Here is a 24,032-nt window from a genome sequence, read left to right on the forward strand (position 1 = left end):
GCCTCACCAATGCCCATCACGTCAGCCTGATCGGTGCCCATCAATGTAGCCTCATTAGTGCCCATCAATGTAGTCTCATCAGTGCCCTTCAGCGCAGCCTCATCAGTGCCCATCAGCGCACCCTCATCTTTGCTCATCAATTCAGCTGGATCAGTGCCCATCAATGCAGCCTCACCAGTGTCCTTCAATACAGCCTCACCAGTGCCCATCAATGCAGCCTGATCAGTGCCCATCAATGCAGCCTCACCAGTGTCCTTCAATACAGCCTCACCAGTGCCCATCAATGCAGCCTGATCAGTGCCCATAACTGCAGCCTCACCAGTGCCCATCAATGCCCATCAATGCAGCCTCATCAGTGCCCACCAATTCAGCCTGATCAGTGCCAATCAATTCAACCTCACCAGTGCCCTTCAGTGCAGCCTCATCAGTGCACGGGGATCAGAGAGAGGAGAGGAAGAGGAGAGCTAACCGGATCATCACACAGAGCGGGGATCACCCACTGTGACAGCTTTGATTTGAATTGCCCGGCGCTCGCAGGCACACAAAGTCCCGCCTTCTGGATCGGTTCCTATGATAGATGTCACACATCCTGAAATTGGACCAATGTTTTGTCTATCAAGTCCAGGAGGTGGGGACTTACGCCGCTGCAGCCACCAGGCAAATCAAATCAAAACTGTCAGAGCGGGCAATCCCTGTTCTGTGTGATGATCCGACCGGCTCTCCTCCTCTTCTCCTCTCACTTCCCCTGGCTGATCACTGGGAGAACATCTCCCATTCAACCCTGCCTGCAGGAAGCTTTGTATAGACTTAGGAGGGAGGAAGTCTCCAATCCTGGGTCTAGGTTTTGTCAGAAATTTAGTACACTGAGTGTACATATAAATATATAACATATGAGGCAAAGTCCCAAAATATATCTTAATCTGAGGAGATGAATGACTGTCCACTTGCAGAAAAGAAATTCCTCAGATGGTAAGAAAGGGTGCAGATAAACTTAGCATTCGTGTATCAACACCACTGTGTTCCACCACCAGGAGTCTAGGCCACTCACCTTATCGAGTGGACCTTATGCACTAACAGAAAGGTCACCCAAGCTTTCCCCTCCACAGGGTTATTAAGAAGATGTAGGTCCACTTGCAGTGTCCAAAAGTCAATCTCATCGGCAGGTATATATCATGTTAAAAACAAAATAACAGGACATAGTGCTCTCCATAGGAAAAGGGACTCCATGACGTCAGTACAGCCACCCATTCAGTTCTATTTTTATATGCTTTATACTCCTGCACTGGGAAACAGTGCTACCCTTGTGAGTAATATTCTTTTATTCAATACATTTTATATTTTTCGTATGGAGAGCACTATGTCTTGTTATTTTGTTTTTAACATGATATATACCTGCCGATGGGATTGACTTTTGGACACTGCAAGTGGATCTACATCTTCTTCATAACCCTGTGGAAGGGTAAGCTTGGGTGACATTTCTGTTAGCGCAGAAGGTCCACTCAATAAGGTCAGCAGCCTAGACTCCTGGTGGTGGAACACAGTGGTGTTGATACACGAATGCTAAGTTTATCTTATCACTGCACCCTTTCTTACCATCTGAGGAATTTCTTTTCTGCTAGTGGGCAGTCATTCATCTCCTCAGATTAAGATATATTTTGGGACTTTGCCTCATATGTTATATATTTTTATGTGTACTTGTTGTATATGTTCTATTAAGCGCTGCACTGCTATATTTTGTGAGTTACTTTTAAGGTTTTCTATATTGGCCTTCAGTGTTCAGCTGCTGGGTGTTTACTAGTTAGGTTTTGCGCTGTCTGTTTTTCCATTTTTGTGTTTAGTACACTGAGTGTGCAGGTGTGTACAGGATCTTTGTGAAGAAGTTGACTGTAGGTCAGGGCTCCACCGTTGGTAAGAGAAGAGGTCTCTGTCCAGAAGTCAGGGTGTAGGCCAGTGTAGAAGGTTGCTGCAAGGTATACAGAAGTGAATGTGTGCACAAGAGTTGAAAAGAATGAGAATTTTGGGCAGGAGAGACAGACAACAGCCTGAAGCCTCTAAGACCAGAGAAAGTCAGGAGGCTGGTATGAAGAATTTGATTTGCTGAGGAATGCTGAAAACCCCTTTGAGGGTAACCCTAAATGTAATGTTTGCAAATTTATTGTAAATAAAAGCATGCAATAAAATCCTAAAACAAAGATTTGGTGAGTGGACTGCATATTTGGAAGTGCTACACTTCAACAAATTTCCCACATTTATTTTATAAAGTGTCATAATAATTTTAGAATTGCTGTAAAGAACATGGGCTTGTGTTGCTGATAGCAAGCAACCAAAAGTTAGTTTTCCTTTCCATTGCATGCTAAAAAATGCAATGTAATCTTATTGGTCGATAAAAGCTCAGAAAAATTAGGTTTTACAGATGGTTACAATTGTTTATTGACTTGCAAAGTGCCTTTGAACTTACTAGCAAAGTTGACTGCAACAGAAAAATAAATTCCTTAGCATAGCCCTCTTCCTCCTTGCAGATCATAACTTTCTGTCTTTAGGGAGGGTCTACTTATTGTCAGTGCTGGTGTAGACTACATACTTTTTAATGTAGCAGTTGGGGGAGGACCTAAAAGGGAATAATGTAAAGTGTCACTTAAGCAGAAGGGCTGGGGGCTTTTGGATATCTACATAAGGGAGGCTTCAACATGCATAGAATATGCTAAATTAATGTATAATTTATGTGGATTGTTTTTTTTTTCCCCATGTAGTGGTGCCCGTGCCCGTGCCCGTACTGCATGGATTAATTGCTTGTTTTTGTCTAGGGGATTGGACAGCTGAGATATAATTACCTAATCCTCCCAGCACAAGACCTGTCCCTGTGGCTCCTGCCCCCTTGTAGTCTAGCAGTCTTGTGCGGCGATCTGTTCTTGACGTCATCACACCCAGAGACGTGACGACGTCTGGAACAGTACACAATAAATATGTAACTTTAGAAAAAAAAAAGAAGCCTATCTTTTTCCAAACTAATATATTGTGTTTTTACTAGACATGTGCACTGACAAAAAATGTGTTTGTTTTCGTCTCATTTGTTTTTTTGCTTTTTTCGGAAATTTGAAATTCAGAAATCCAAAAATTCGTATTTTCGAACTTCCAAATTTCCGAATTTAAAATTTCCGAATTCTGAATTTCTGAATTTCTGAATTTTAAAATGTATCCGTATTTCCAAATTTCCAAATTATCCAAATTACGAATTTTCGAAATTTCCGAATTTCTGAATTTTTGAGTTACAAATTTCCAAATTTTCGGAATTAAAAATTCGGAAATTCGAAAATCTGAAAAAAAGAATGAAAATCAGTAAAATTTGAAATAATAACTAATAATAACTAACTATTAAATTATAGGTATTGGAATTTCCTTTCAAATTTGGCTAAATTGGCAATTTTTTTAATTTTGGAATTTCCTAATTTCCTATTTCCGAATTTCCCAATTTCAGAATTTTCGAACTTCCGAATTTCGAATTTCCAATTTCTGAAATTTCGATTTTCGAATTTCGAATTTCCAAATTTCTGAATTTCCGAAAGTTCGGAAATTCGGAAATTTGAAAATTTGAAAATTCGGAAATTGGAAATTCGGATATTGGAAATTGGAAATTCGGAACAAATTTGTCAAAATTCATTAAAAAACGAATTTGGAACTAAACTAATTGCACATGTCTAGTTTTTAATTTCTCCGTCAGCTCATCCCTCACAGTTATTACCTTTTGTATCATTTGACCCTCCTTCTTAGATTGTAAGCTCTAACGAGCAGGGCCCTTTGATTTCTCTTGTATTGAATTGTATTGTAGCTGTAATGTCTACCTTTATTTTGTATAGTGCTGCGCAAATTGTTGCTAAATAATAATAATAATAATAATAATAATAATAATAATAATAATATTAAAGATGGCGCAATCACATCCAACAATGAAAATGTTATGATATGTGCAAAATCACTGTGTATTTCTTTCAATACCGAACATTTAACATATTCCAGTATGGCAACATATAACTTATACCAATCCTCGCAGAAAAATAAAGAAGTAATTTCACAATGTCTCACCACTTTCGAGAAATGTGATGGCTTTGCTCTTTATCTCATTGGTCAGCTGATGAGTCTTTTCCAGATACTGCAGAATGAAGATATTGGGAGCAAAGAGGACCATGTTCTGCTCCCCACACCCATATGGCATGGCCAGGAGACGGTCAAGGTTCTGCAATGCTGTGCCCATTATATCTCCTGTATGGGTAAAACAAAAGCAAAAAGTATTATTAAATACTGCAAAAACATAAACATGAATATCATGTTCTTTTTAAAAATTTTACTCTCACGTTTACCATCAAGCATAGCGCACCGAGGTTAAGTAAGAAATTACATTTCAGTTTAAATGTGACTTTTAAATTAAGAATTCTTGGCACGAAAATGTATTTTCTGCAGGTACAGTTCATTTTTGGTTTTGTAATATCCTTTTCGATTAGCTAAAAAATGTACAATACTGCACCAGATTTAAAGTTCAATTCACAAAGCTTTAACACACATGGATCATAATCTTTATTTTAGCCATGTGATGGAATTCTCCAACTCAATGGACTTAGTTGAAAGTAACTGTCACTTTATTGAAAATAAGGATCCTTGTCACCTCATCCCATGCTTGCCTCCAGGACTTTTCCAGAACCTCTCCATCCTCTTGAACTCCCTACCCCAATCTGTCCGACTGTCTCCTACTCTGTCCACCTTCAGACAAGCCCTGAAAACTCATCTCTTCAGAGAGGCCTATCCAGCCCCCACCTAACTGTACATTTATTTTCTCCACTAACCCATCCTCCACCGTTATTACCTTTTTTTTAGCTCTTGACCCTCCCTCTTAGATTGTAAGCTCTAAGGAGCAGGGCCCTCTGATTTCTCTTGTATTGAATTGTACAGTAAAACCTTGGATTGCGAGCATAATTTGTTCCGGAAACATGCTTGTAATCCAAAGCACTTGTATATCAAAGCAAATTTCCCCATAAGAAATAATGAAAACTCAAATGATTCATTCCACAACCATTTATTCATAAGTCCTTCAGTTTATAGTCCGTATAAAAAGATTATAGCAATGTGATAGGTTGTGTAAGCATAAAATGTCCATCCAAAAATGGAAGCCTCCACAAGGGGATTAGAAGCAAAATCCAGCAGGAGCTACAGAGTATAAAAGAGAAGAGAGGCACCTCTAAGTGTAGCAATATGGTCACATTTAATGGAGGTACAACATTTAGCAACTAACATGGTTGATGATTATAAGTGGCACATCTAAGTATGCAGGCATCCGGGGTAAAGCTGTTCACAAAGACCATCCTCCACACCGTCCCCTCTCGCTGCTGTCAGTCTGCAATTGTGACCGAGAAGACTACCCTGCAGTAGAGCAATCTGAAAGCGAGGCTTGAAGCAATCAAGGAGCGCAGAGTGGAAGGGACAACTTTGATGGCAGTGAGGAGGATGGTCTATGTGGACAGCTTTACCTCAGTTGTGACGCTACTTGTATATCAAGACATCGCTTGTATATCCAGTCAAAATTTATTAAAAAATCCCGAGAGTCACACCCTATGAAAAATGGTGCTCGGAGCTCAGAGATCAGAAGGGGGCATATCTTTGATATACAACTTTTTGGCAGAGACTTCAGATAAACCCTTGTATGCTTTGGCATGGGAACAAGATTTGAACATAGATTGGGACACAGAAACCTGGTATCAGCAATTCTCTCGTTCCTTTAAAGGTATAGCTAATGTTTCGCTAGTGTCAAACTTATGACCCGCTGGTATTTGGTCCCCTCTGGTCTAGCGCAGATCTTCCCAGGGGCTTCCCCCCTGTGTTTTAGGGGATGTGGGCACTGGGGTGATCTACTACATATATGATGGTACTGTCCCCGTATACGGGGTTTCTGGAATCGGATTTTCTCTTTGCTATGGAGGGTCACGGACTTGGATGTCCCCAAAACTCCGCTTATTGCTTCATTGAACGAAAAAGTTAAAAAGATACCTGTGAATGCTCAGAAATTGATTTACTTAATTTTACTGGGGGCATAAATCACCATAGTATGGGCTTGGAAGCAGCCTTCAGTGTCCTTCATAGCAGCAAAGAGGAAAATATCTTGGATTCTAACCCAAGAAAAAGCAATCAGTATTTAAGACAAAGTTCAGAGATTTGTCACGGTCTGGGCACCCTGACCGAATATGTTCTCTCCTCGACATAATGGACCAGGACTTCTTTCTCCCCCTCGGTGTCTTCGCTATCTTCTAGATTTCTTCCTCTCTTCTTTTCTATTCTCCTTCTCCCTCTTTTGATTTCCTCTCGCCCCCCTTTGCTAACTTTTAATTGGTTCCTTTTCCATGGTTCACACCATAGCGTGGTTGACAACACTGTTATACTGGTTGTTTACATGTCCTCATGATTCTTTAGAGCATATAGGGGAACATAATTAGCATGGGCTAGCGGACTCCGGAACGGGAGTCCGTATGTTGGGGAAAGCTTCCTAGGCCACCCCAATTTTCTCTTGCGAGATCTACCTGGGGGGCATAGGAAGCCTACACTGCTGAATCTATTCTAGTGATATCCCGAAGATTATGAATGTTACTCGGGCTCGGATGGTTAAAAACCAATCTTCAGGAAAAGCCATATGTGCTTGTTATGAATTATCTCTTGTTTCTTTTTTTTTTACTTATAACTCTTTATTCAAATATTTTTCCAAATATAAACAATCATGTAGAAAAAGAAGACAAACAAAGAAATAAACCTATTACAAAACCAACCTCACTAAGCATATACATCTAATAAGCCAACATTGACACTTATTAAATTTATAAACTAAAGATATAAACTAGAGATAAGAGATTAATGCAGAATATAAATTAATACGCCACCTTAATGCAAATTCACTTTGAATCAAATAATAACCTTCAAAATATGTCGATATGCATTGATTACTGCAATTGTTAACCTATATGCTTATACCTTAACTTAGCCACTTTAAAACCTTTCTCCTGACCCCATCAATGGGGGTCCGAAGACAAAATCTACTAAAAAACGGAGAAAAAAAAAGAAAAAAAAAAAGGAAAAGAAAAAAGAAGGATTAAATATAACTAACTCAAACCCTTCACTGCCTCCCCCCCTCACCCCACCACCCCTCCCGGAGTTGCCCCATCAGGGCCCAGCTCATCCTTGCCAATCCACCCTCACACCCTATAAGGAAATGCAATCAACATATTGAGGGATGCCCGAAAAGGTTATCCATGGCTGCCAGGTATCCCTACACTCCTCCTCGCTACCACAGAGAGAAGGTGTCAAAAATTCCATTGTACTAATTTCATCTATCCTAGAAAACCAGTTTTTCAGAGAAGGTGTAGTTGTGGACTTCCACATGTCTGGAATACGAGCCCGGGCAGCATTCAGCATTAGCGCTAACAACATCTTTCTATAGTGGTGAAGGGGTTGTTCATTTAAGTGCAAGAGATAGCCCAAAGGATCCGAACCAAGGTCAACAAATGTCAATGTTTTAATCATCTCCCCCACATCCTTCCAGAATGCTGTAATTAAAGGGCACTGCCAAAAAATGTGTAGTAATGTCCCAGTCTTTTTATTACATTGCCAGCAAAACTTTGAAAGAAATTTGCGGGTAGAATTTGTTCATTAAGGCAGGAACCCTATACCACCTAACCAATAGCTTATAACCCTTTTCTTGAAAGTGGCTTGCTATAGAGGATTTATGAGCCAATAGAATAATCCTGTTAATTTGCAATCTTGTAAAAAAGATCTGGAGGTCCTCTTCCCAATGTTTCCTCTATCAGTAATGTATTAAAATGATACCAGACGAATAACCCTCTCTACACACTCAGCCTGCAAGCCTCCCCAACCTCCCTATTTCTCCCCCTTATGTTTACGTAATACATAATTTGTTACCTCCTGTTGTCAACTTTATACTTGAATCTTTTATATGAACCCTGTTTGTGTATAATTGTTCAATGTTTAATAAAAGTATTGAAAAAAAGTATTAAAAAATTTTGATTGTCTTGCAGAACACTCTCAAACCAAGTCACTCTCAAACCAAGGTTTTACTGTATTGTAATTGTACTGTCTGCTCTTATGTTGTAAAGTGCTGTGCAAACTGTCAGCACTATATAAATCCTCTATACTAATAATAATCAAGTTAAGAGTCTCCAGCTTGAGGTATAACACTTGAAAGTATTCAGTCTGTTGATGAATAAAGTCATGTAGCAGAATCTTACCCAACACAGTCACATAAGCTCTTTCAGAATCTTTCAGGATGTTCTCGGGGAACTGTAGGGAAACCTCTTCTGTCTTAGTATTATCTAGAATAGCAACATGACACTTAATACAATTGTGCTATCTTAAAGCGACTGTCACTGTGTTAATGAGATTTAAAAAGAGCCACCCTGTAAAACTGGAAAGGTTATACTTACCTGTGGGGTTTTTTTTCTGGTCATTCCAGAACACATTAGTGACACGATGACTGGTGGGAAGAACCAGAGCTCCTCAAGAGAGCACAAACTTAACTCATGACCAACTTAAAAAAGTAAAACTAGCCATACCATTTCTGCTGCTTCCTGCCGAATCTTCCAAAATTTGAACCATGAGTGACTCTGTCGGCATCACCCAGCTTGACAAAATTAGATTTTGTCGGTGTATGCACTGTTTAGTTGGGCAGGCGGGGAGAAGTTGGAACAAAACGTGGATCAGCCACCTGTTTTTACAGCTACCCATGTGAATGAAGCCTCACAGAATGGCTCTCTTTAACATTGCAACAGGAGTGTTTTCATTTTCAAACCAAATACGTACATGCACATTGAATTCTTTGAGATACTCAAAACAGCAGCCCAAAATAAAGGAAGTATAAATATCCCTTAAGCTTATCAGAAGTGTCCCTTGGGGTCATATATCAAGTAGACATGTGCAATTCGTTTAGTTCCGAATTAGTTTTTTAACAAATTTTGACAAATTCATTAATTCCGAAATTTCTGAATTTCCAAATTTTTCAAATTCCAAAATTTAGAATTTCCGAATTTTCCAATTTCAAATTTCCGAATTTTCGAAAATTGGAAATTTCGGAACTTCGGAAATTGGATAATTGGAAATTTCGGAAATTGGAAATTTCAAATTTGGCTGTTAGTGAACGTAATGAGTACGAATTTATGCAAAGTTACAAATTACATAAAATAACAAATAACTTATCTAAACCAATGGAACGTAATGATCTAATAATAATAATAATAATAGTAATAAAACCTTTTTATTATTATTTATTATTGATTTGTTCCATTCCATTTGTTTTTTTGGATAATTCGTAATTTCAGATACATTTGTATACGTTCACAAACAGCCAAATTAGAAAGGAAATTCTAATACCTATAATTTAATATGTATTATTAGTTATTATTTCAGATTTTGGGGTTTTTGAGTTTTCAGATTTTCATTCTTTTGAATTTTCAGATTTTCATTCTTATTTTTGGATTTTCAAATTTCCAAATTTTGGAATTTGAAAAATTTGGAAATTCAGAATTTTCAAAATTTATGAAATGTTGAATTTTCAAATTTCCTAATTTTGAATTTTCGGAATTCAAAAATTCAGATATTCAAAAATTCAAAAATCCAAAAATTCAAAAATAAGAAAGAAAATCAGTAAAATTCAAAATAATAACGAACTAATGAGTTTGTTATTATTTAGAATTTTACTGATTTTCTTTCTTATTTTCCAATTTTCAGCTTTTCAAATTTTCAAATTTTCAAATTTTTGAAATCCGAAAAATCGAAATACGGAATTCAGAATTCAGGAAATACAGAAATTCATATTTCCAAATTTCCGAATTTCCGTATTTCCCGAATTCCGAGTTTCCAAATTTCCAAATTTCTAAAAAGCTAAAAAAACTAAAACAAACACATTTTTTGTCAGTGCACATGTCTAATATCAAGAATTGAGATAATAAAAATAAGATTTTATGACCTGGAGTAGAAAGATCCCTCCAAAATGAGGCAAATGTCTTCTTGGACAGTTATCCTCAGAACAATTACCAACATTAGAAGATTTCTTCTCTATCGATTTTTGGCGGTAACTCATAATTTTAGATTTGCCATTACTTTCACTCTGGTGAAAATGATCACCAAGACAAATAGAGGGAGTGAAACCCCCAGCAGGGACACTTACCACAAAAGAAAAAAAAACGACTCCCCAAACACTCCATTCAAGGTTAAAAGAAAAAAACAAAAAACATTTGGCTTTATATATACATTATTAATGCCTGACAAGAATACTTTGATTTGCTTATATCTAAATGGTGGAAAAGGTAAATACTTATTATTAACTTTTTTACAGACTTTACAGACAGCCTCAATCCACTTGCAGCAGTTACAAAATGCGTAAATGTCTGGATGCTTGGTAACCCAAGGCAACAGTGAGCTCCCAAAAATGCAGTTTTCATTATAAATAGCTGTTAAAAGGCAACGTAGTTTCATTTGATTCATTTGTTTTCAGAATTTGTTTTGTTTATTCGTTTTTGAATTTCCAAAGAGTATAAAATAGAATAGAAAATAAAGGAATATAATATATATATCTATATATCTATATATATACATATCTATCTATCTATCTATCTATCTATCTATCTATCTATCTATCTATCTATCTATCTATCTATCTATCTATCTATCTATCTATCTATCTATCTATATAAAAATTATGTATATATATATAATATATATATCTATCTATATATATAGATAGATATATATATATACAGTGGGGACGGAAGTATTCAGACCCCCTTAAACCCTTAAATTTCCACTCTTTGTTATATTGCAGCCATTTACTAAAATCATTTAAGTTCATTTTTTTCCCTCATTAATGTACACACAGCACCCCATATTGACAGAAAAACACAGAATTGTTGACATTTTTGAAGATTTATTAAAAAAGAAAAACTGGGAGGGGCAGGAGGCGGAGCCTAACGGAGCAGACATGCATTGTTAGAGCTCCACACCGCTGAGGAGAGAAGAGAAGGACAAAGCGGAGCCTGCAGGCTCGAAAGGTATCCATTTGAACCTTTTTGCCCCAGGGAACAAACTGTGAAAGTTTGGGCAAGAAATATGATACTGGGAGGAAACCGTGGCAGAAATAAAAATCACCTCACAAAGAGCTCACAGGCACTCACTGCAGCTGAAGCAGCTCCAGTCACCTCACAATATACAGCATCAGGGCGCTCTCACAGACAGAAAATGTCACAGCAAGACTCTCCATTTGAGTCAGATACAGAACAAATCCTCTCACAAACTTCTCCACAAGCCTCCTCAGCATCCTCAGTAATATTATTACAATTTGAAAAGATGCTTCATAAGGCTTTAAAACAAACCTCAGACCAAATAACAAAAAGCCTAACCAAAGAAATAAGAGAGCTGGGAAACCGCACCGCAGCCTTAGAAATAAAAATGGATGAAATTGAAATTACAACCCAAGAAAATATAACAGAATTGGAACAATTAAAAAAAGAGAATTTAATACTTCAAACTAAGCTCGAAGATTACGAAAATAGAGCCAGACGTTCAAACTTGCGCATAAGGGGAATACCTGAAACTGTGACAGACCTGCAATCTACTATTACTGCTCTATTACAAGAACTAAAGCCAGATATCCCTATTGAACATTTAGAACTGGACAGAGTACACAGAGCCCTCACAGCCAAAAAGAAAGATGGACCCCCACGTGATATAATTACAAAATTTCATTATTACAGAACGAAAGAACAAATACTAATTGCTGCAAGACAAAAAAAGGAACTTAATTTTCAAGGACACAATTATCAAATTTTTGCTGACCTATCCCAACTTACTATTACTAAAAGACGATCCATGAAACCCCAACTAATGGAACTGCAATGCCACAACATTATGTATCAATGGGGTTTCCCCTTTTCAGTCAGATTTAACTACCAAGGTACAATTTACAGAAGCAGATCAGCAGATGAACTACAACAAACCCTTTTAAAATTAAATCTGACAGAACCCACAAGCAGCTACACTCCCACACGCAGAAGAATGGCATCATCTTCACCTTCAGGCAGCACCCAGAAAATTTCAGAACAAAATGGGAATCAAAGCTTTTTCTTTCTTTTCTTAAAACAAATATATTATTACCTAACTAGTTCCTAGAATTATGTTTTTGTTTATTCTAATCTGAAGCAATACAACCTCAATTTTATGAGTTAACATATCTAAACAGTTGCATATGAATAAAATATGTAATTGTTTACTCTAAAAGGGTTAAAATCCCAAAATAATTCAAACTATCTTCATCAATACCAAAGTTATTAAGAGTACCTTTCTAACTGAATTATTTAGCCAAGGGCAAGACTAACCATATACAACCACCCTGGAATAAATAATTTCAACAAAAACTATATTCTGCACTCCAATTAATGAAACATCATTTTGATGTCTTTTGACATAGCACTTCTCTCCTGTAAGCGGAAGATCCGTGTACCCCCATTAGCCCTCCTCATTCTCCCAACCATATTATGTGGGAGTGTGACGAAGGCACTTATTCCCCTGAGAGAGATATTTATTCTCTTTCACGGGTAAATTGTGATTACTTGCAAAAAATAATTTATACAATGTATCATCTAATCTCATATGTTTTTTGTTTACTCTTTACTCCAGAATTCACTGGTTTCTTTTCTATCTATTCATCTCTTCAGTCCACACAGGTTGATCTGCGCAGTCAGCTCTGCATAACAAAAAGTAAGTCAAAACTATTTGATCTATTGCCATGGCACCACTGAATATACTTTCCCTGAATGTTCAGGGAATAAATGTCCCTCAAAAAAGGACCAAAGCCTTCCGTACTTTCCATAACAAGAAGGCTCACATAGTATGCCTCCAAGAAACACACTTCACCAAAGATTCTACTCCAAAATATATTTCTCCTTTTTATCAACAAATTTACACGGCTTCTGCCTGTACCAAGCAAAGGGGAACTCTAATTGCATTTCACCGATCCACACCATTCACCTTATCATCAGAAATTAAAGACCGAGAAGGTAGATACTTGATACTCATGGGTTATATAATGGATACAGCAATCACGGTGATTTCCTACTACGCTCCTAACAAACAACCTACACCATTCCTCTCACATATATTACAAGTGATTAATACACACAAAATAGGAACAGTGATAATGTGTGGGGATTCGAACCAGGTCCTCCTCCCATTTCTAGATAAATCACCTTTTACACCATCCAAAATAACCTCTAGATTACCTTTTTCTCAACTTCTTTCCAAATACAATCTGGTAGATTCGTGGAGAGAAAGTAACCCAATGAAAAAGAAATTCACTTATTTCTCGCACCCTCATCAAACCTTCACCAGAATAGATCATATTTTTCTAACAATAGGAATGATAACAGAAATTATTGCATCAGATATAATTCCGATTCCGTGGTCTGACCATAATGCAGTATACACTACTATAGCCTCAGCCATACCAAAAGCGCATGACCCAACGTGGTACTTAGCGGACATAATGCTCAAACACCCACTACATCAGATGGCCATTGAACAAGCTTTAAAGGAATACATATCAATTAATAATACAACAGACATCTCCCCAATAACACTGTGGGAAGCTCATAAGCCTGTCTTGCGTGGTACAATACAAAGACAAATGGCACTATTTAAACGGGAACGCAAAAATCTAGCAAAAAAACTAGAACTCAATTTTAATGCAGCCTACATATCATTTCAAGATAATCCATCTCAGAGTACAAAATCTCATCTGGAAAAATCTAGATTGGAATACGATCTATTTCTCACTGAGTCAGTTGATAAATCCCTCAAATGCTCCAAACACAATTTCTACATGAATACAAACAAACCAGGTACATATTTGGCTCGGGCATTAAATTCAACTAACAAATCTTTCAAACCAATACGCTTGAAATTATCAAAAAATGTTTACACTTGTAATCCAGTTAAAATAGTCCATAAATTTCACTCACATCTCGCAACTTTATACAAGACAAACAATGAATTTAATCCTACAGAGGCTGAATCCTTCTTCTCAAAAATAACCTTACCTGAGTTATCTCAGAATCAAAAAAGCAGTTTGGATGAGCCTATAACTATAGATGAAGTTGCTAACGCCATAAAAGACCTAAAACTTAACAAAAGACCAGGCCCAGACGGCTACTCGGCTTTATACTATAAAACATTCTCAGAAATACTCTCTCCCATTCTCACTGAAACTTTTAACAAACTTCTAGATGGACATTCTTTTCGGCAAGAAACACTAATGGCAATTGTTTGTATGATCCCAAAACCCCTTTCTGATGATACTTCCTGTGTGAATTATCGGCCTATCTCTCTGTTAAACCTCGATATTAAATTATTAGCAAAAATAATAGCAAAACGCCTCAATAGCATTATAGGAAAATTAATACATAGAAATCAAGTAGGCTTCATGCCAAATAGACAGGCAGGCGATAATATACGCAGGGCAGTGTTATTGGCACATATTGCTAAAAAACAGAAAATCCCTTTATGTTTTCTATCTCTCGATATTAAGAGGGCATTTGACACAGTATCCTGGCAATATATGCAATATTCATTACAAAAATGGGGTTTTGGACCCCACTTTTTAACATGGATCAAAGCATTATATAATAAACCCAAAGCCTATATAAAATATGCTGGATACAAATCTGAAGCCTTTAATATCGAAAGAGGTACCCGACAGGGTTGCCCATTATCTCCCTTATTATTTGCCCTTATACTCAAACCCATGGCCCAATACATCAGAACAAACCAAACTATAACTGGCATTGAAGTAGGAGGTATTACACACAAATTATGTATATTTGCAGACGATATATTACTTTTTCTATCATCACCACAGGTCTCTGGTCCTAACTTAATACCAGCTCTTGATGGATTTGCAGCCCTATCCGGCCTTATGATTAATCCTAAGAAATGCCTAGTGCTTAATATTTCACTCACAAACATGGAATTGATCCCGGCTAGGGCTGCACTCCCATTCACATGGGCAGAAAAATCAATCCCATATCTTGGAATTCATTTAACAGCATCTCATTCTGACTTATTCTCAACCAATTATCCTCCTGTATTAAGACAGATCACAAATCTAATAAAACAATGGTCGCAACTTCCTTTATCCTGGATAGGGAAGATTAATGCAATCAAAATGACTATTCTACCCAAATTGCTTTATCTATTCAGAGTCCTCCCTATTCCAATTCCTTCCTATTTTTTGAGAATAGTACAAAAAAGAGCAACTTCGTTTATATGGGGCTCTTCTAAACCACGTATACCTATACACACACTACATCTTCCCAAAAATAAAGAGGCCTGGGATACCCTAATTTTACTAACTACTACAGAGCAGCACATTTGGCCAGTCTGTCCAAATACCATGCAAAACAGGAAATCCCATTTTTTTGCATTGATCCATGTCCCCTGGGGCAGGACCCAGGTCCCCAAACACTTTTTATGACAATAACTTGCATATAAGCCTTTAAAATTAGCACTTTTGATTATTCGTGTTCGTGTCCCATAGGCTTTAACGGTGTTCGCGTGTTCGAGTGAACTTTTTTCTTGTTCGCATGTTCTGGTGCGAACCGAACAGGGGGGTGTTCGGCTCATCCCTAATCGGCATATAACACGCACAGGCGTATAACACGCACATTCATTTTAAGAGGGAAGTTTCAGGAAAAAACTTAAATTTTAAATAAGAAGCAAAATAAGGGTCAGTGCCCATCTGCAGCCTCACCATTGCCATCAGTGCAGCCTTATTAGTCCACATCAATGCAGCCTCACCATTGCCATCAATGCAGCAGCCTCACCATTGCCATAAATGCAGCAGCCTCACCATTGCCATAAATGCAGCAGCCTCGCCATTGCCATAAATGCAGCAGCCTCGCCATTGCCATCTATTGACTTCCTATTACAGAGGCCGCCAAGTAAACAGGAGATTCTCACTGTATGTAATCTGACAGCACTCGTCCCCCCCCCCCGTTGCTTCCGAGGCAGCTGAAATTGAAGTATTGGCGTATAACACGCACATGCTATTTGCACCCGATTTTCATGGTGAAAAAGTGAGTGTTATACGCCAATAAATACAGTATATATATATATATATATATATATATATATATATATATATATATATATATATATATATATATATATATATATATATATATATATATATATATATATATCCTATTCTATTCCTCTATGTTCTATTCTATTTCATTCGCTTTGGAAATTGGAAAACGATTTGAATTTGAATACTATTCAAATTTCTTCCAAATTTTTTTTCGTTATTTCGGATTTGTTTAAACTTGGTACTATTCTAATTCTAATTTTAATTCAGAACAAAACGAACCGCACATGTCTAGTTCACAGCTAGATTAGTTTAGGAGGTTAAAATACAGTAAGCCCAGGATACAATTGGTCTCTGTTTTCCATACTTGTCACCTCACCTTCTCCCTCCTTGATGCAGAGCAAAGAGCTGTGTGATTTCTCCACCAGGATTCCTCCGGGCTGTCAATAGAAATAAGACAGAGAGATTACAAGCTAAGAACACATGGTGATACCATTACCAGTGCACATGCTGCTGCTGAACAGAAAGTATGTAAGTGCCAGGAAAGAGGCAAGTACCAGTCTTGCCAATATCGCTGCCTTCCTTCACACATGCGCGGTAGAGCAGCACTCCGGCGCATCCCTGGGCACAATACAGCGAAACGGTTAATGCGCGTGCACAATTCGGCTAAACAGCTAATGTTTGTGTGCAATTCAGCGAAATGGCTAATGCGCGTGCGTGATTCAGCGGAACGGTGAACGCGCGTACGCAATAGCGCGCACAACATGAGCCTCCCACTGGTCTATAAAAGCCACTCTGTGCCATGACGAGATTATTGGTTTGTCTTTCAGCTCCCTGTGTGTTTCCTGCTTGTATCCTGATTTTTGATTACTTGTTGTGGCCCGGATTGACCTTGACCTGCTCTGATCTCTTCCTGCATCTGACCCTCTGCTTGCCTCTTGGACTTCTCCACTTGCTTCCTGTGTTTGACCCTTGGCCTGTTTACGGACTTTGCTATCAATCTTCAGTACTAAGTCATCAGCCTGTTGACAGACCTGCTAACAGTCCTTTTCACTAGACTGTCTAGAGACTCTTACTAGTCAACGGTGTTTGACCCCCGGCCTGTTGTTGGATCGGCTGTTTATCCTCCTTGAGCTTCAGCATCTTCCAGTCCTGCACAGCTGTCTCCCTGCCGGTGACCTTCACGCAAGATCTGCCCAGCCTGCTGGTGACTCTTGCCTCTTTGTGCCCTTCACCCCCTGTACCATTTCCAGGAGTGGAGTGCGTTTAGTCGCAAGAGGTTACTGCTCTCAACATCTCTGCCTCGGTGAGTAGCCCTATCTGATAGAAAGTTCACCTTAAATTTCAGTGTTACATTTTCTATTGTTGTTGGGGTTATTTTAAAGTATTTTGGAAGATAGGTACAACATATGCCAAGCATTTAATCATAAATCAAAAACGAAACCCAACAAGCTATCCCTTACTTCTATGGTTCTTTTGTCCATCAAAGTCATTTGCAATGGATTCCAATTTCCTTGTATATCCAGGTTTACTGAAGAGTAGACCTGGATACACAAGGAAGGATCTCATTTTATGGAAACAGTTAGACAGAACTAGATCAGGGAACGTGGCCTTAGGAATAGTAATAGCCACCCAATTCCTTTAACTGACATTAATAAGTGTAATGCTTACCCCCTGAAGGGGCTGCTGAGAATGAACCCAGGTTGCCCAGTAGAGTACAGAGGCTCCCAGTCACATGAACAGATCCACAAACACTGACAATTCAGGCTCAGTCTAGGGAAAGGGTCTCAAACTGGTGGCCCTCCAGCTGTTGTGAAGCTACAAGTCCCATCATGCCTCTGCCTGTGGGAGTCATGCTTGTAACTGTCAGCCTTGCAATGCATCATGGGACTTGTAGTTTTGCAAGAGCTGGAGGGCCACCAGTTTGAGACCCCTGGTCTAGGGGAAGTGTTTTTAGTATTTATTGCTGATGAACTTTACCAGGAGAAGAGATCACAGAATACTCCAAAATGATCAATAGCAATAATGGAAAGACAAACTTCTCATTAATTTTCGAATAGTAGCCTTTTCTGGAGGTAATAGGGAATGGGCAGGATATTAAGAACCCTATAGTAGCAGGTCCCAGTACCATATATAGATTCTGACACTTGGACAACTAATAGTCCACAGCAAGGTCTTTGCTTGCAGTATTCCAGAAGCTGGCTGCCACCCAACATCCACAGGCAGATCCTCAGTGAGGGAAATAAAAAGATCCTTTACCAGACCAGGATTTCAGAACAATGCTCTCCAGCAAATATAATCCTCAAGCAATCTTTTCAAGGTCCTCAGTCCAGCTTCTGCCAAGGCCCAGACTGTAATCTCTTGCCTGCTCTCTCTTCTAGGGGCATCAGCCCCCTCTCCAGGAGCCTGGAACCCTACCTGGAGAGGAAAAGACCCTCCACTCAGGCCCTCCCGCAGATTTATCACCTCACCACCAGCCACCATGAATGCCCCCTTCGAGGGATTGGCTGGGGCATGATAAATATTCAACTGAGAATCTGAATCTCCCTGCCCTATGCTCTAGAAATGTTTTTTAGAGGCAAGTGGGGGGAATAAAACTCTCAGTTTAGGAAACCCTGAAGAGACAAAACCAATAAGACAAAAACAGAATGGTGCAGGAGAGGGTACCGAAACACACTGATAACACAACTAAAAGTCTATAAAGTTCAATCTCTGGAAGAACAATGGGAGAAAAACAAGGTGCGCCAAAAACTGAGTGCAGCAGAATACCAAGAAAAACCAATAGATCACTGATCCACTCACTACAGTGAAACTAAAAAACTAAATTTAGCCTAGCAGCCCAACTAGAGGAGGGTGCTAAATAAGGATTAATATAGGCACAGAACAGCTGCCCCTTTTGCATAGTTTATAGTGGTATGTTTTTTTTCAAAGTAAGTTTGCATTCCTTACGTTCACCAACAGCCAAATTTGAAAGGAAATTCCAATACCTATAATTTAATAGTTAGTTATTATTAGTTAGTTAGTTATTATTAGTTAGTTAGTTAGTTAGTCTTTAGAATTTTAGTTCTTATTATTGGATTTTTGGATTTTTGAATTTACGAATTTTCGAATTTATGAAATTACAAATTTTCAAATCTACAAATTTTCGAATTTACAAATTGTGATTATAATGGATAACTGGAAAAACAAAAAAAACAAAACAAAAATGAACACATTTTTTGGCAGTGCACATGTCTATCAAAGACTGTGGACATTATATAGAAGTCATTGGAGACTAGGAGCTTGCTTCATAGATTGGAGACATTACATGAGGCTGCTAAAAATCACTATTATAAAAGAGGTATAGGGAAACACAGATTAGTGTTTGCACACTGAGGACTGCACAAAAAGTACCAAAGAGCCCCAGGTTGGGTACCAGGGCTCTAAACAGATTGCATGTCTAGAAAGTAAAGCCTGTGGGCCACCCCACATGCAGAAAACAGCAAAAAGATCATAAGCTCCAAGAGTAAACAGTTATATCAAATATACTCAGCGCATACACAGTCAAGTTATGAACAGTTGCACACATAAAGAATGCACAGGCACAGTGCGCATGGAGCCCACAGAGCAGTGACAGCCCATCCATAGGGGGCGCACGGGCACCCCCCCACTGCATGTGTTAGGCTGCCTAATCTACATGCGGGGCCCCAGACGCATGGATTTCAATGGGATTTCTTTTTTTTAAGCACATGATAACAGCCTGAGGCTCTAATTGGCTTCAAAAAAGGGTGGGCTCAGGGCGCAGTGCACCCACTTGTGTGACATTATTAATATTCACTATTGCCTTCCTAAATCTCCTCCCGGCCGATCAGGAAGCAGTTCCTGAGACCCGACTGACCAGGGAGTCTTTGGACTCCCGGCCAACTGGGTCTCAGTCAGGACCCACTTCCTGTTCGGCCTGGAAGAGAAGCAATGGCCCCAGAGCGAGGAGCTGCAGCCCGGGTTCCATGTCTGCCTGATCTGCCTCCTTCCTAAGGTAAGGAGGCCTCTGATCGCTGCTGCATTCCCATCCATCTCCCCCTGGGGGGGATCACCGCATTCCCGTCCATCTGCCCCTGAGGGGGATCACTGCATTCCTGTCTATCTCCCCCTGAGGGGGATCTCCCCATTCCCATCCATCTCCCCCTGGGGAGATCACCGCATTCCCGTCCGTCTCCCGCAGGGGGAGGGAGGGGGATCACCGCATTTCTGTCCATCTCCCCCTGGGGAGGATCACTGCATTCCCATTCATCTCCCGCAGAGGGAGGGGGTTTACTGCATTCCCATCTGCCTCCCCCTGGGGGGATCACCACATTCCCTTCTGCCTCCCTCTGGGGGGATCACCGCATTCCCATCCGTCTCCCCCTGGGGGGATCACCGCATTCCCATCTGTCTCCCGCAGAGGGAGGGGGTGATCACTGCATTCCCATCTGCCTCCCCCTGGGGGGATCACTGCATTCCCATCTGTCTCCCCCTGGGGGGATCACCACATTCCCATCCGTCTCCTGCAGAGGGAGGGGGGATCAGTGCATTCCAGTCTGCCTCCCCCTGGGGGGATCACCCTATTCCCGTCCATCTCCCCCTGGGGGGATCACCGCATCTCTGTCCATCTCCCCCTCGAGGAGGATCTCTGCATTCCCGTCCATCTCCCCCTGGAGGGGATCACCCCATTCCCATCCATCTCCCCCTGGGGGGATCACCGCATTCCCTTCCGTCTCCCGCAGGGGGAGGGAGGGGGATCACCGCATTCCCATCCGTCTCCCACAGGGGGAGGGAGGGGGGATCACTGCATTCCCATCCATCTCCAGCAGGGGGAGGGAGGGGGGATCACCGCTTTCCCGTCCATCTCCCCCACAGGGAGGATCACTGCATTCCTGTCCGTCTCCCGCAGAGGGAGGGGGGATCACTGCATTCCCATCTGTCTCCCCCTGGGGGAATCACCACATTCCCTTCTGCCTCCCCCTGGGGGGGAATCCCCGCATTCCCATCCGTCTCCCCCTGGGGGATCACCGCATTCCATCCGTCTCCCCCTGGGGGGATCACCGTATTCCCGTCAGTCTCCCGCAGAGGGGGGGATCACTGCATTCCCATCTGCCTCCCCCTGGGGGGATCACCGCATTCTCGTCTGTCTCCCCCTAGGGGATCACCACATTTCCATCCATTTCCTGTAGAGGGAGGGAGGGGGGATCACCGCATTCCTGTCCGTCTCCCGCAGGGGGGGTTGGCGTTGGTTTGCCGCCCCCCCAAAATATTGAACACCAGCCATTAATGTCTGCCTGATCTGCCTCCTTCCTAAGGTAAGGAGGCCTCTGATCACTGCTGCATTCCCATCCATCTCCCCCTGGGGGGGATCACCGCATTCCCGTCCATCTGCCCCTGAGGGGGATCACTGCATTCCTGTCTATCTCCCCCTGAGGGGGATCTCCCCATTCCCATCCATCTCCCCCTGGGGAGATCACCGCATTCCCGTCCGTCTCCCGCAGGGGGAGGGAGGGGGATCACCGCATTTCTGTCCATCTCCCCCTGGGGAGGATCACTGCATTCCCATCCATCTCCCGCAGAGGGAGGGGGTTTACTGCATTCCCATCTGCCTCCCCCTGGGGGGATCACCACATTCCCTTCTGCCTCCCTCTGGGGGGATCACCGCATTCCCATCCGTCTCCCCCTGGGGGGGGATCACCGCATTCCCATCTGTCTCCCGCAGAGGGAGGGGATGATCACTGCATTCCCATCTGCCTCCCCCTGGGGGGATCACTGCATTCCCATCTGTCTCCCCCTGGGGGGATCACCACATTCCCATCCGTCTCCTGCAGAGGGAGGGGGGATCAGTGCATTCCAGTCTGCCTCCCCCTGGGGGGATCACCCTATTCCCGTCCATCTCCCCCTGGGGGGATCACCGCATTCCTGTCCATCTCCCCCTCGAGGAGGATCTCTGCATTCCCATCCGTCTCCCCCTGGAGGGGATCACCCCATTCCCATCCATCTCCCCCTGGGGGGATCACCGCATTCCCTTCCGTCTCCCGCAGGGGGAGGGAGGGGGATCACCGCATTCCCGTCCGTCTCCCACAGGGGGAGGGAGGGGGGATCACTGCATTCCCATCCATCTCCAGCAGGGGGAGGGAGGGGGGATCACCGCTTTCCCGTCCATCTCCCCCACAGGGAGGATCACTGCATTCCTGTCCGTCTCCCGCAGAGGGAGGGGGGATCACTGCATTCCCGTCTGTCTCCCCCTGGGGGAATCACCACATTCCCTTCTGCCTCCCCCTGGGGGGGAATCACCGCATTCCCATCCGTCTCCCCCTGGGGGATCACTGCATTCCATCCGTCTCCCCCTGGGGGGATCACCGTATTCCCGTCAGTCTCCCGCAGAGGGGGGATCACTGCATTCCCATCTGCCTCCCCCTGGGGGATCACCGCATTCTCGTTTGTCTCCCCCTAGGGGATCAACACATTTCCATCCATTTCCTGTAGAGGGAGGGAGGGGGGATCACCGCATTCCTGTCCGTCTCCCGCAGGGGGGGTTGGCGTTGGTTTGCCGCCCCCCCAAAATATTGAACACCAGCCATTACTGCCACAGAGCACACAGTTGAAAGCACACATAGACAGGAAAAATAAATACAACGACAGATGCAGTCAGAGCACACACAGAAAATGCAGAATACCCACACACTAGCCCCATGATAATCCATAAAGTTTGATAGTTTTACCTTCAAATAGCTACATATTATCTTTCAAATTTAAATGTTTGCTTCCAAATGTGAGTATGATTCCTTTTAATAATCTAAACTAGGCCATGCTTTGCATATTCCTGTGATCTAGATCTGTACTTTCGCACTGACCTGTACAAGTAAGGGTTTCACAATGGTATCAGTGGCTCCTTGCTTGGGAACAAATGGGATCTCATTCTGGCACAGCTCTTTAGTGTTCATGGCCTTAGTCTGTACTGTGATATTTACTTCTCCTGCAAAAAGATGAGGTCACCATTAAATAAGGCTAGACGGTAAAGGTTTACTGTAACATGAAAAGAAACAACTAGTTGGATCCCGTGGGCATCCTACAAAAAAAAAAAAAAAAATCCGTCAGAACGAGTTTCATGCTCAAAGGTAGAATGCGGAGCAGATAAAAGGTGAAAAAAAGAAAGAAAATAGTAACCTGATATAATGATTAAAGTATCATTATACTAATGATTTGCTAATGAACATGTTGACCAGTTATCAACAATACCAGCAAAACAATAAATGTCTAATATCGGGTTCAAAAATCCCTCCTCACCCAGTTTGGTGGCCTTCAGGTTCCAGTAGAAGGTTTTGCTCTCGTCGGCACACAGGCAGCTGCTGTAGGTACAGCCTGCACAAGGTGTCTGCTCCAACTCCTCAGTGGGCCGCAGCGTGACTTTAATCTGTCAAAACAATGTTAGTTAAAGTATATGTAAACCCTCACCTTGCAAAAGCACCCAATTCAGTTTACAATAGAAATGAAAGACAAAACGTTTGTGTATAGATCTAAAAAAACAAATACCCTGTAAACACTTTTTCTTCCTTTTTTTTTATAAGTGATCACACTTTTTTTCTGTTTTCAGCTGTATCAGAGCTGAGGGAGGAAAACAGCAGATGGGCTCTCATGCCTAGTGTGGTCAGTTTTTAATAGGAAAGCAGAGGGGCTGGCAGGAACACCGGGGATTTCACAAGGAAGCAATACAAAGAGAACAGCATACTTTTTTTATAATACAAGTACATAGTACAGAAGACACATGTCAGGAATATGAAATGTTGGATTTAAAGTCGAAGGTCTTAACCTATAAGTCACATTAAGCCACATCCATAAGACTGATATATGA

General features: G+C 41.2%; 1 protein-coding gene across 1 annotated transcript in view; it reads right to left on the reverse strand.

Moving 5' to 3' along the window:
• Positions 1 to 24,032, reverse strand: part of LOC141105641 (alpha-2-macroglobulin-like) — a 175,249-nt gene that overhangs the window by 41,960 nt on the left and 109,257 nt on the right. Inside the window, 5 exon segments of the mRNA XM_073595612.1 lie at positions 4,081 to 4,257; positions 8,277 to 8,360; positions 16,557 to 16,617; positions 23,035 to 23,156; positions 23,468 to 23,594. Of these exon segments, the coding sequence (XP_073451713.1) occupies positions 4,081 to 4,257; positions 8,277 to 8,360; positions 16,557 to 16,617; positions 23,035 to 23,156; positions 23,468 to 23,594 (571 nt within the window).

This window comes from Aquarana catesbeiana, linkage group LG08 (genome assembly GCF_042186555.1).
Source record: "Aquarana catesbeiana isolate 2022-GZ linkage group LG08, ASM4218655v1, whole genome shotgun sequence".
NCBI classification, from domain to species: Eukaryota; Metazoa; Chordata; class Amphibia; order Anura; family Ranidae; genus Aquarana; species Aquarana catesbeiana.